A 14,170-nucleotide genomic window follows, 5' to 3' on the forward strand; every position below is an offset into this window, starting at 1 on the left:
AATATTCTTCATTAACCGAACCTTGCACATGCGTGGTCTAGAAATTGAAGACATAAATATAAAAAATCACCCCCTGCATTTTCGTTGCTCCAAATCTTTCCCGATACATCCCCCAACTCCTCCTTCTCGAATACTCAAGTTACAATCTGTTTTGTTTCTGTTGTAAGTTTCACGGTTTCATTCGGATTTTGAATGCTTTAATTTTTATACGGACTGCATGCTAAAATGTATTCTTTTAAGATAAGCAAAGTAATGAGTAGTGACAGCTATTGCTCATGTCCCTGCTAGGCCAGAAAGAATTCATACCATTCTTAAATATGATACTAAAGATTATTAAGCAAAGGTTCTGATACCTGAGGCATTCTGAAGGTAAACCTTCATGAAGGAAGAGCAGTGATACAATCGACATTGTGGAACATCGACCAGTAACAGTTTTTGACTAAGGAAATCTTGCTAGCCAAATCTTGCTTCCATATGCTTAGCCCTAGTGAAGTAAATAGACCTAATATACCTAAAATATCTGGCTAATCTTGGTTTTCTGACTCTCGTTCATCATTCTGGTTATCCTAGCTAAGAAATAATATTATATCAGTGATATAAATATTATATCACTGATATAATATTTATATCAGTTCCACTTGGAACTGATATAAATATTACGAGTTGTCCTGGTGTTGCACTACCTTTAGACTTGAACTACGTTCAAGCGCAAACTTAACTGTTTTGCTTACTTGGGAGAAGGAGTAAAAAAACCAAGTTTATATAATTACTTGGTATCCTTAATATATATTCTCCCCAAGGTAAAAAACTTTTCAAATCTTTATCTCATGCAGAGTTTCTTATTCAAAGTAAAAGCACCCTGTAGCAACTTGTATAGGCAAAGCTGATAAGGCTCTGTATTACTAAAAACGTCGGATTTCAGGGTCTACCTACTCACTGATGAGACCCCAATGAAGGTAGAAACCGGTGCGGGACGGATCTAGCTTTGAGAGGCTCCACTTGGAGGTAGGTTTTTGCCTGTCTCTGAGTGGGGCCACCGCTGAGATTATGGCGCTGCTTGGTAGTGGGGTGAGCCTGCCACTGGGTAGAGCCAATGCTGAGAAGTTCTTCTCGGTGACGGGGTGAGCCTGTCATCGAGTGGAACAACGCTGAGTCAGGCGATCTTTCGAGATCGTCTTATTTTTAGAGCCCGCTTCACCTATGCATAAGGTTGGGTAGTGACCCAACCGGTCTGGGTAGTGATCCCCAACACACACCCATAATGTATAACAGTATACATCTCTTAGTGAGATGTGTTTTACATTATGGGAAATACTAAGAATAGTGATCACAGCTTTACTCACCTTTACAACGAATTGCCCTGGTGTTGCACTACCTTTAGATCGAACAAATACTAGAGTCTGAGCGATAAGCAATTAATATGGAGGAAAGTTGTCAACAGGAAGCAGGAAATTGCGTAATTTTTCATGCCGTACTGACATGGTATCCTGTACTCCTACTGAGAGTACATATTAAGAATTCGATTATGCTGATATAACGTGATAATATAATATTAAATGAAACCCATCGCCTAAGAGCGAATAGAAGCAAACTATTTCTTATAGGACAAAGAATTATTTTCCATAGGAAGGCGGGTGCTTTTATTTTGTTTACAGTTATGAGGAACAGATCTTTGCCAAAAATGTCCGTCTTCATTTTTCTATTTTATGATACTCTGTAATAATTATAAACGATGAAGACATCAGCATATTGCATCTTCTTGTTTTTTAGATACCCACTGCAAAGAGGTCAACTGTCTTACTGAATAATTTAATGTATGCCCTTCAGGAAGCGTTTCGTTCTGATGGCTCTCCCAATCAACAGATGGAACTTCAAAGAAGGGGACAAAATCAGAAGTTTTGGAAGTGTTACTTCAATGCTGTTTCATGTTTTCGGCGCCGATAATTCCTCAGGTAAAAAATTTAAAAAAAAAACTTCGAATCCTTGACTCTCAATACTTTTTTCCTTCAATTTCTCAAAATGAATTTGTCTGCTTAACTCATTTCGAATTTTAAGCTTTTGAAATTTTAAGCTGATTGAAATTATTAATTATTGTTTCTCTTTAGGATTATTCTCATTTTTAGATAAACAAAAAGTGTATCGGATTGTTGTCCTATAAAAAGTGAATACAAAATTCATAGAGATAACTTCTAAAATCAGTGTAATAAATTTGACTTCAATTATATTGTATAATTACTTATTATATAATTATAAATTTATATTCTTTTATAACTTAAAATAATTGTAAATATACGAATAGTTGTTGATATAAGTTAAACAATTTATTTCAAAAAAGACAATTAAATTTTATATAAATTTTATATAAATTTTATTTTAAAACTTTATTACGTATTAATTTGTGTTGTATAAATTTATATTCATCTTTTTTTTTCTTTATATTCTTTTTTTCTTAAAAGCAAATGGAAGCGCAGAAATTCCAGGTAGGCCAATGGAACGATCGCAGATGTTTAACAGACCAGAAAAATCTTCGGAACATTTTTAATATCTTGAAAGTAGATTTCAAAAGTGTGTAATATTATTTTTAATGTTGTTCTTTAAAAATTCCTGCCCAGTATGGAATTGAAAAATATTTATAATAAAAATCCGATAAAATTCCAATCAATATTTTAATGTTTACAAATAAAATCAGAACGAATCTCGATGTGTTTTTTTCTTAATTTTGTAATCTAATTAACACCGAAATATGCTTTGATTACTTATATCTTTTAAAATAAAAGATAAGGCATCAACTTTCAAAAATATGACCAAGAGATGGAGCTAGTATCGAGCTGCTTATAACTTCAATATTAAAAGAAGTGCATTTTCATTCATAAGATGCATCACGAAAAATGACCTGTTACTTTATAGTTTGTACTTCAACCAACTTTAAGACATTTCTGGAAACAAAAAGCATGGTTTGGGTGATATTTTTATGCAAGTCATAACACTTTCAGAATAAAAGTATTCACTCATAATCCTATAATTAATTCAGTTTAGTTTAATATTCTTTGTTATGGGATTCGTGAAGCCTTGAAAATTGTACTTGTGTTTAGATGATTTTATATAAAGAAAAAAATACTTCAGTGCATCTCTGTGTATTTGGTTATAATAAATGTCTTACATTCTGTTCAATACTTATATCTGCTAATCAAGTTTTATTGTTTTTATGTGATATCGCTCAATGTAGTAAGCTTGGAGTTTAAAAGTGTCTTTCTAATAATAAAAATAAGTCTGGGTGTTGTTTGCTCTCATTTGTTCAAAAATTATAATACGAAATAAAGTATTGCAGAATTTCTCCTATAACAGTTAGCTTCTTATACTCTAAAATACATTTATGTATACGATAATTCAACACATTCGTTCTTAGCAAGAAATAGAAAAATCAAATTACCTTGAGGGGTTTTACTTATTTTTTTTAGGTTTTAATATTTAGGCTTAAATATGAGTTTTAAATTTCACTTAAATTTGAAACTAGTAAGAATTATAGAAAGGTGTTTAGTGTATAGCATCTTGTAGAGTGATGCAATTTATTATAACTGATATGTACTCTTGGCACAATTTTGTTTAACGCAGGTTTGGTACAACAAATGGTACTGAAACCAAATTAAAACGATTTAGAGATTCGGTATGCCAGCTTTTGTTAAATTACACCCAGGTAATGAATTGTTAACATAAATTCGAATCATTTTTGCAAATAAATGTAATTTGATTGAAAGCAAACTGGAATTGCATCGATTTCCTGAGTTAAGATAAAGCTCTGATTCCATACTACTCACCACATCGAAGTCATTACACAATGTATAGTTTCGACGGATCCAAATAATAATATTTTTTAAACTACTAGTACACTTGTACTTTGGCAAAATAAGATTTTCTTATTTTAGTTAATCATTATTATTTTATATTCTTACTAGTGGGGCTCCCCCCCCTGACGCCTAAGGCGCCCCCCCCCCCGAGTTCCGGACAGGTAGGCCGGTTCTCCTTGAATTCTGATGACTCGGATTTTAAAAACTCGAAAAAAAAAAAAAAAAAAAAAGGGGGGGGTTCTCCCCCCCTCCCCCTAGTGCATATGGCGCTCAATCCCCCGAGTTCCGGACTGGTAGGCCAGTTCTCCTTGAATTCTGATGACTCCAATTTTGAAGACGCGAAAGGGGGGTTCCTCCCCCCCTGGCGCACACGGCGCCCAACCCCCTGAGTTCCGGACTTGTAGGTCTGTTCTCCTTGAATTCTGATCACTCGAATTTTGAAGACTCGACACTCAGAGTAGCCCTGAGTTTCAAAACGTTTCAAATAACTTGACAAAAAACGTTACAAAAAAGGGCTTACCATTTTATATTATAGAGTAGATTTATTTTATTTGGAAATGTGGTTCTAGAAGCCAAACAGGATTCGAACCTCTTGGTTAAAGAGCAAATACACTAGCTACTTGGTCAACCATGCCAGAAGACCAATGTGTGCTTTAATTATTATTGTTATTATTATTATTCAGTATATTTAATTAATTCCATAAGTAGTGAAACAACATATTTCACTATCAGATGGTATAAGTATTCTGTACCAATGGGTAAGTGATAAAATTATTTTACTGAAACTGTATAATTTCAATCTGTCCTTTTTTGTGTTTAATTTTAAATACATAAACAATACTATTACAGCACGGTAATACACCAGTAGCGCCATCATTATTAACCTTAACAATCTGAATAACAAAAAGACAGTTACACATCTACTTTCTATTAATGGGTTCAATTAAATTGCATATTCAAGTACTTTTTTTTTCTTTCTGTAGTAGTAAGTCTCGATTTGCAATTCGATTCCAGTTAGTAAGTATGGAAGCTAGCAAACACCTAAAATATATAAACTTATTTCAAGATAATTTTATAAAGAAAATATAATTGAACTTTAGTTGTTAATAAGAATCGAATTTTCACAGATATCATTTATTTTCTCAAATAAGATTATTTTGAATTCGCGTCAGTTGTTTAGTAGATACTGAGTGGCTACCATTAATAGTGCATTAGAAGCTTCGAAAACTGTGTGTGTGTGTGTGTGTGTGTGTGTGTGTGTGTGTGTGGCAATTGTAGAAATACAACATTGATATCAATGAAAAAGAGTCAAAGGGCTTCACTTCGATGCAAAATTATATAAATTAAGTGGATATTAAATCCAACATTATTTCAAAGCCGAATACAGAAACTATAAAAGTTTCGTGCCGAATATAGTTAAAACTTTGGATTTAATATCCACTTAATTTATATAACTTTTCTATCATGTTTGATACTATCAAGATTTGATAATGTAAAATAATAGTACATTATATTATTCACTCTAAAATATTTTAGTAGCGATATTCATAGAAGATAAAAGTAGGCTATTAAAAATAAACATCAAGGTATGCCCGCGATTATCAAAATCTGATTTTATAGGCTGTACATGTGGCCTGTTAAGTTAGGACCTAAGGTGCAGAGGCCACGTCTCATTGATGTCAGTTTTGTGTAGAAAGCAGTGAAGCTCTAATCGAGATTCACAAATTGATTGCTCATTTGTTGATGACGCAATCAGCCACCAAGTGCTTGTCAATTACTGTAGTTCATCAGCATGGTTTCAAAAGTAAAAATAATATTTCACCTCAGTAGCGCAACCGCATGTTAAACTGTGCAGGAAAGTTAGAAGATGTACATTAGCATAGAGGATAAGATTACAATTTTTTTTTTATTTTTTTATGAGATTGGGTTTCATGGAATCTTGTGATGATTCGTAAACAGCGCACATGCCATATTATTCTTCTCTTGTGACAAGCTCTAATTGTCTTGTCTTCAGCAAAATTTATCGATCTTCTTGGTGGCGGATGCGTAGGGTTGTACTGTCCAACATCTGCAAACCGAAAGACTGATGGCTTACACAAAAATAATAATGATAATAATAACAATAATAATAATAATATCAACACATCTGTAGAAAAATTATTTCATACTTTTGTTGAAGAACATTTATTTATAAATGTATTTAAAACAGGTATCAACCAACAATCGTAGTACTGAACATCTGTAGTATACATACACACAACAGTGATCGCTCGTTTAATCTCTTTTTAAAACTGGTCGTCCTTCGTTCGCATGGATGACCATAGATGGCAGTAGTAGTACATAGTACACGCTTCCTTCGCATGGGTAACACCACTAATTTGAAATAATTCTGAAACAAGTGCGAACGATGATTTTAATGATATTAACTTTCTGGATTATATTCAGATTAATAATTTTCCTGACTAAAGGCGCAAATGTAAAGATATGTAATTAGTTGCAATAAATATACCTGAGCAGTTTAATATAATAAGATTTATAAATGTCCACTGTATATGTATACGCTATAACAGTGGATTGATGGCGCACATGAGGGGAAAATATAGGAATGGAACGCTATTCTGCAACTGAGAGAAATATCTCACATACGGCTGAAAATAAACATTAAAAGTCATAGGATTCTTTATCTTTTTATTTTTCATGCTGAAATGTTGTACAATTTTTTTTTTATTTGGTTAATGATTTATTCCATGAATTTCTTTCTTGGTGAATTATCTTTCGATGAATGATCATTCGGTGAAAAGTATTTTAATTAATTTTCAGAGAATTCTTGTTCTTTCTATTCAGCTTCAGTGTCATTTATAGTACAAATTGGATGAATTCCTATAAAATATTTGAAAACAAATACAATCCGTGACTAAATAAACACACGTATAACCACAGTGATTAGTTTTAATACTTAAATATTTCATCCTAAGTATCTTAGGACATCTTCAGTACAGTTAATTCAAACAATACTAGGAATAACATACAGTTTGGGCGCATGATTACAGTGGAATCCCAATATGCGTGTAGTAGTGTGTTATAGAATTAAATTAAAATATATCAGGAGGGAAAAAAATTACATTAAAATAATATAACATATATATTTGCAGTAAACGCAGGTTAAAAGGATTATGCAAATTTTACTCTGCGTACGTGACATAAGCGCCACCAATTCCACTTAAAAAGGAATTGGGAACGATCAGACAGTTATTCGAATGACTGACGAATTGTGCTCAATATGCGTCCTACCTTGCCTCAGCGTGCTTTACTTGTTAAGTTGTTTTACCTTAAACAGTGCAATGCCGCAGCGACCCTTCAGGAATTTAGGAGGCTTCATAACCTGCGTACAGGTCCTATGTCATCTGTAGCACTGAGAGCTATGATTAAGAAGTTTGAAGAAACTGGATCACTAGGAGTTAGACCCGACCGAGGACGGAAAGCAGTGCAAGAAGAGACAGTAACAGACGTTGCTACTCGTCAACATTCGTCGGTCAACACTCACAACTGCAGAATTTGGGCATCTGAACATCCCCAGGCGATCCAGCAAGTACCGCTGCATTCTCCAAAAGTAACCGTGTGGTGTGGCTTCACAGCCGATTTCATAATAGGACCATACTTTTTTGAGCGTATTACCCCTACAGGTCCTGTAACCTGCTCCATTACTGGAGAGATTTATCGACGAATGCTGGAAAATTTTGTCATTCCTGCATTACAGCAAAGACAATGTTGGGACTTTAATGCAGGATGGAGCACGGCCACCATTGAACGTTCAGTACAGCGCCTTTCACGCCAACATTTCAGTAATGAGAGGGTTTATCAGTCAGTTCTTTCCGACGGCATGGCCGCCTCGATCACTGGACATCACTCCATGTGACTTTTGGCTGTGGGGGTATTTGAAATCCCTTGTGTATGTTGGTGGCGTTCCCAACTTGCATGTCTTGAAAGAGAACGTAAAACGGGCTGTTATGAACATTCAATTCGACTTCTTACGCTCAGCTGTAGAGCATGTCGCACACCGGATGCAATTTGTTGTACACAAGAAAGGTCAGCACATTGAAAATCGTGTATGTCGTCCAGGGGACCCTGGACGACATTGATGAATAAAACATTATTTCCTGTGACTTCAATCACTAGATTAATTTCTGTGTCTCTCGCAAGTTGTTGTTTTAGTTTAATTATTATTATTATTATTATTATTATTATTATTATTATCATTGTAACGCGCCACATATCCAGCTGAAATGAGTGACGCAGCTGTCGCTTACACCGTCGAAATGTTATTATTCCATTTTATCTACCTTTAATGTAATTATCCGCTTATTTTCGGCTCCTCCAGCGCCAAAATTTCCCCTATCGGCGACTTTTGATACTAAAACGTTTTTCGTGGAAATCATCTCCCCATGCCTTCAAAAGTCTCAGTATAAAATTTGGTCTCATTCCGTTTATTGGTTTTAGCTACAGATGCCTCCAAAGAGGGAAATTTATTTTATGGCCACCCTGTATTTTAATTTAATTTTATAACACCCTACTTCACGCATATTGGGCTTCCATTGTAATCATACGCCCTAACTGTATGTTATTCCTAGTATTGTTTGAATTAACTGTACTGACGATGTCCTAGATATTTAGGATGAAATATTTAGTTATTAAAACTTATTACTGTGGTTATTACGTGTGTTTGTTTAGTGATGAATTCTTCACAGGTTTCATTGTATAATAAAGTCTTATTCCTTCACGGTGGAACTGACAGCACAGAAGACGGACTTACTAGGCAAACTTCAATTGAAACAGAGTAAGCTACGTGCCCGAATCTCTTTTTTTTAAAAAAGTGCAGACGTTATAAACTCATTCCAACGTTTGCTAAACTAAAGGAGGTTATCAAATCACCAGGTGCTCATAAAATCTATCAGAAAGCAAGGCATTCCTTTACTGCTTAATTAGTTACGAGTTTTTAAACATGAATTGGCAACAAATAATTTAAACATTACAGAATTAGAAGCGAATTCTCAAATACGTTAAATCAAGAATTGTTACACGTGATTATTAGTGTTTAAAAAAATTCGGGGATCAAAGCATTTGATAAAAGTAATATTAATCTATATAAAAAATACCTTAACTTGCTAAATCAATTACTAATAAATTACCCACAGAAAAATGGGTGGTCAACTTATCTAACCGCCCACTAACAACAGATGAATTAAATGTTCTAGCAAGAGGTCATAAGTTTGCCATTTCACCTAAATGCTTTCCATATTTAGATTTTATACACAACATCGAAAGAAACATCGACCATCTTTCCAGTACTGAAGCCAACAGAGTTCGTTTCGAAATAGTCAAAATAATCTATGATGCCATACCTATGGACTTAAATATCCCACCATCAGAACTGAAAGCTTTTACCTTCTTAAAACGTAATAAAAACATAATCATCACCAAAGTCGACAAGGGAAATACCACTGTGGTTCTAGATACCAACTCATATGACCGAAAAATGAATTAACTACTCCGAGATCGAAATACTTACGCCAAACTTGAATTTACTACTCCGAGGTCGAAATACTTACGCCAAACTTGACTATGATCCTACAAAAAAGACAGCTCAAGAAATTGAACAAGTTACTTCATTAGATGAAGAAACAATAAAAAAACTCAGGATGTACCATGCTAAGCCTCCTAGAATATACGGTTTACCTTAGCTTCACAAGAATAACGTTCCACTCAGACCCGTCGTGGATTCTATTAGCAGCCCGACTTACAAGTTATCACCATTTTTATCTAACCTTCTCCGTCCTCCCATAGGCCACTCAGCCTCATCAATTAAAAATTCCACAGAGTTTCACGCAAAAATAAAGAACATCCAACTGTTGGAAACTGACATGCTAATTAGCTTCGACATTGTCTCCCTCTTCACTAATATTCCCCATAAGGAAACGGTAGACTTGTTAACTCAAAACTTTCCGTATGATATTGTTGAATTATTCAGATTTGTTATTATGTCTGGTTACTTCACTTGGAAAGAAAAAATTTACAAGCAAGAGGAAGGAACAACAATGGGATCCCCCTTATTACCAAACTTAGCAAACTTGTTTCTAGAATACCTTGAAGAAAAACTTTTCATGTTTAAACCAAACCAAAAATTTGGCTACGATATGTTGACGACGTCTTTGCTATCTGGAGTCATTCCGAACAAGAATTCCACCTGTTTCTAGATAAAATAAACTTTCTTCACCCTCGCTTCAACTTTACGCTGGAAAAAGAATCTCCACAGGGTATCTCCTTTCTAGATTTACACATCCAAAGAAAAGAAGATGGTTCCATCTCCACTTCTGTCTATTGCAAACCGACATCTTCAGGTCGCTACATTCACAATTCTTCTGCTCATCATCCATCTCAAAAATTTGGCATTATTAAATCATTAGCGACCAGAGCACACAGATTCTGCTCCTCTTAAGAATCTCTAAACCAAGAATTGGAAATAATCAAAAATACAGCCATATTAAATGGATACAATCTTAAAACAACTCAAAAAAGCATCAGTCACTTCCCTACACATCAACCTAGACAAGAACAAACCCATAGGATTCCCATACCTTGAGTCAAAGGCATCTCCGAAAGTCTTTCAAAAATTTTGAAGAAATATAAATTGGCTGCTACCTACAAACCAATCAATCAAATCCACAATTGGCTACCTTCTCCTAAAGACAATCTCTCACATCTGATGATACCTGGCTTATACGGGGTTCCATGCTCCTGTAAATTGTCTTACTATGGACAGACAGGTAGATCTGTTTCAGAACAACAAGACCATATCCGTCTTATCAAACCTCAGAAATTTGGCCTCGCACAACACGGAGTTGAAAACCAAAACCATGGGATCCATTGGGAAAAGGCCAAACTTTTACATAGATCTTTATATAAACATGAACGTTTATATAAAGAAAGTGCTGAAGCCCTACTTCAGAGACAAAACCTAAACCGTAATGACGTTCTTGCTATTCCTAAAGTATGGGAAATTGTCATATAAAATTGTGTAAAATAATTTTTATATATGTTATCTCATTTTAATGTAATTTTTTCCCTCCTGATGTATTTTAATTTAATTCTATAACACGGTACTGCACGCATATTGGGATTCCATTGTAATCATGCGCCCTAACTGTATGTGATTCCTAGTATTGTTTAAATTAACTGTACTGAAGATATCCTAAGATACTTCGGATGAAATATTTACGTATTAAAACTAATCACTGTGGTTATTACGTGTGCTTGTTTAGGCATGAATTCTCCACAGGTTTCATTGTATAATGAATACAATCCGATCTGCACCTTTGCCGTATAATTAATAGATGAATAGTTGATATAAAATATTATTTATATTCAGTAGAAACTATTTCTGGAAAAGGTTTATTTTAATCAATTAAAATTCCACACACCATACAAATATTTTCTTGTTGGTAGAATTGCAATATTTTAAAATATTGCAAATATTTCAGAAACATAATGGATTGAATTTTTCTTGAAGCTAAGAAAATTCTGAAGTCCATTACGCAGCGATTTATAAAACACAAAATGGAAACGATAAGCAAAAATTTCGAGAAAGTTACGCAACCGAGTAGTTTAAAAGTGTCGTGAATGATGACTGATGCCACCTCGAGGACAGTTTAAGCTGTTATAGAAAGACAAATGACACAGCGGTAAACAGCAATGAATGCTAGATTATAACGTAAAGGAGAGGAATTGAGGGAGTGGGTGGAATAAACATGATGATGAGGGATAAAAAAACATAGATGTAAAGACAATGTTGCAAGTCAATGGGAAGATGATTGAAGAAGTTAGGGAAGGAATATTTTCTGGTTTTATGCGTAATGAAGTTGTTATGTGGATGTATATAAATAATTGAACTGAAATAGAGCGCCTTCTATTTCAGCCAATAAGTTAACACGGAATAGCACATAATCAAAACGAAGAAGTCTGAATGTTAAATGTTTTAATTTAAATAGGAATTTATGTAACTAATACCATTAATTAAATATAATGTAAATATTAAATCGTTATTTATCTGTATGAATGTATTGGAACTTTTAGTGCTAGATGCTTGAAATTACTATAGCGAAATGGAGATTAAAAACATTTCTGTGCTAAAGAAAACTTGGAATTCGAGAAATAAATCAATGCAGTTAATGGACAAAGGCAAGCCAATTTCTCATAGATACACTGTAGACTTTTTTGCGTATTGCTGTTATCAAAATATTGGGTTATTTCAGGTTTTGAAGAAAAAACGAAGAATATGATGGCAGTATAGTGAATTACGATATTTTTTGATTTAATTATCTTTAAGCATTCTGAACTTCACTAACAGCAGCCTACCATTGTTATTTCTAAACCTGGTCCTAAGAAACTGTCTACTTATATCCAAGTATTTTCTGTCACTTTTTTTTATTGATTGATGTTTTTGGCAGACCTGCGTGATGACGTTGCTGATGGAATGACCTGTTGTGTTGTTCTCTGAAGCCAATAAAACTAAAGAAAGATTAAATTCCGATAAATCAAACACCAATATATTTTTATTATTTTCTTTTCAACGTTTTTAGACATTTAAAAATTGGATATTCTATTATTATATTTGTTGAAAACTATACGATTATTGAATGTTTGGTAGTTCTCAATACAATCGTCGGGAAAATTAGCAATGGTTCGACAAAAATAAAAATAAATAAAGCAGTTAATTTTTGTTTTGTTTTTTTTAAGTGTGAAATTGGACGTATCCCAACTTGATATTTAAAAGTCGTTATGTACTGAGTATAAATTTCGAACGCAATTATACATTTTCTTTTGTTAATAATTAGTATAGTACATACTTTATGCCAATGGTGTTTACCCTACTTTTTCGGGCATGAAGGACTGATTCCAAGTGATAAGTGAATAAAAACTGAGTCATTTATATCTAAACCTCCAGAGTAAAAGGAGCCGAAGAAAAAAGAGAACAACATATACACTCAAATGATGTACAAGAATCGACATATTCTTGAATTCATTACAAGTGTTATTTAAAATGTCAAAATTTTAACTCCGTAGTTACTACGTATTGCTATTATGTTACAAAGATACTCATATAAATAGCTGTTTGGAACTGGATATTCCAAAAAAAAAAAAAAAATATGGAGTTCCAGTGATGAAACACCCATTCGCAATAAGCAAAAGAGATGATCATTCAATGTCTAGTTGTTGTTGTTTTAATTTTTTTTTAAATTTTTATTTTTACTTTTTTATTTTTACATTTGTTCAGATTCACTCGAATTCAATAGAAACTAGAAGTGAAATAAAAATAATACACACACGCATCGAATGCCTGTGTTCAGCACTGCGGATGTGAAACAATTACCTACAATTCGTGGTTGTGAATGTTCGAAAGCGTGCGCTCAGACTCATGTCTTATATGGTTGGATTTCCAGGCAGTTTTTAAACTAATTTCTCGATGCATTCTCGCATGTCTGGTTAAAATTGTCAGCAGACAGTACTCGATCCATACAACATAGGCAGAATTCCGTTGCTTTATGATATGATGAAGCCTTCATTTGACATCTACAGATCCTATGCATTGTGTTGAATAAGAAGACACATATCGACTACAAAATATTAAAATCAGGAGCACAACTCTCTGAGGATAATGAGCCAATTTTTATTCAACTAAACATGGCTACATCTATCGATTAAAATAGGCAATAAAAACAGGCAACTTTACTGACTTTTACATGAACAGGAGGGGGAGAGGGAAGACTTCCAAGGGCAGTCGATATAACATTTTTATTTTGCTGGGTATCCCTACGTCAGCGATGAGCTTTGACATATTGCTAATATAATACCAGTGATACAAACAAAGGGTGGAGGAAAATTGATAAAGTTTTCAATAAGAATTCAATGACTTCACCAGACTTGCTTGGACCCTGTCTCTTTTCTTGAAGAATGTGGCTTGATCCTTCCTATTTCTTACGTCGAAAGCAGGAGATGGGGTTGAAGTAGCACTGGTGATATCGAATCTGACGTTTTGAAGGAATGTCGCCGAATTCTGAATCTATCCAATCTCGATTTTCAGCTTTTGCTAATGCTTCTAACCGATGCAACAAGGATTGTTCCGATTCCAGAGCCCTCTAGTAGATAAAATGGAAAAAAAAGCATTTAATTGTTAGTTTGAAATCTACTATTATACTATTGTTCAAAATTTATTGTATTGAGATTTGAAATATTGAATTATACAAGTTGGTTAATCCCTATATCAAATATTT

The 14,170-nt window shown here is 33.9% G+C and overlaps 1 protein-coding gene across 1 annotated transcript in view; it reads right to left on the bottom strand.

Moving 5' to 3' along the window:
• Nucleotides 1-13,559: 13,559 nt before the first annotated feature.
• The window catches only part of AstC (Allatostatin C), a 50,518-nt gene continuing 49,907 nt past the window's right edge, over nucleotides 13,560-14,170 (bottom strand). The window contains exon 2 of the mRNA XM_090391376.1: nucleotides 13,560-14,035. Within this exon, the coding sequence (XP_090247502.1) occupies nucleotides 13,868-14,035 (168 nt within the window). The 3' untranslated portion in view covers nucleotides 13,560-13,867. The remainder of the gene's footprint in view (nucleotides 14,036-14,170) is intronic.

The sequence above is a fragment of the Typopeltis vanoorti genome, chromosome 4 (assembly GCF_054136105.1).
Source record: "Typopeltis vanoorti isolate ZY-2024b chromosome 4, IOZ_Tvanoo_1.0, whole genome shotgun sequence".
Lineage (NCBI taxonomy): Eukaryota > Metazoa > Arthropoda > Arachnida > Uropygi > Thelyphonidae > Typopeltis > Typopeltis vanoorti.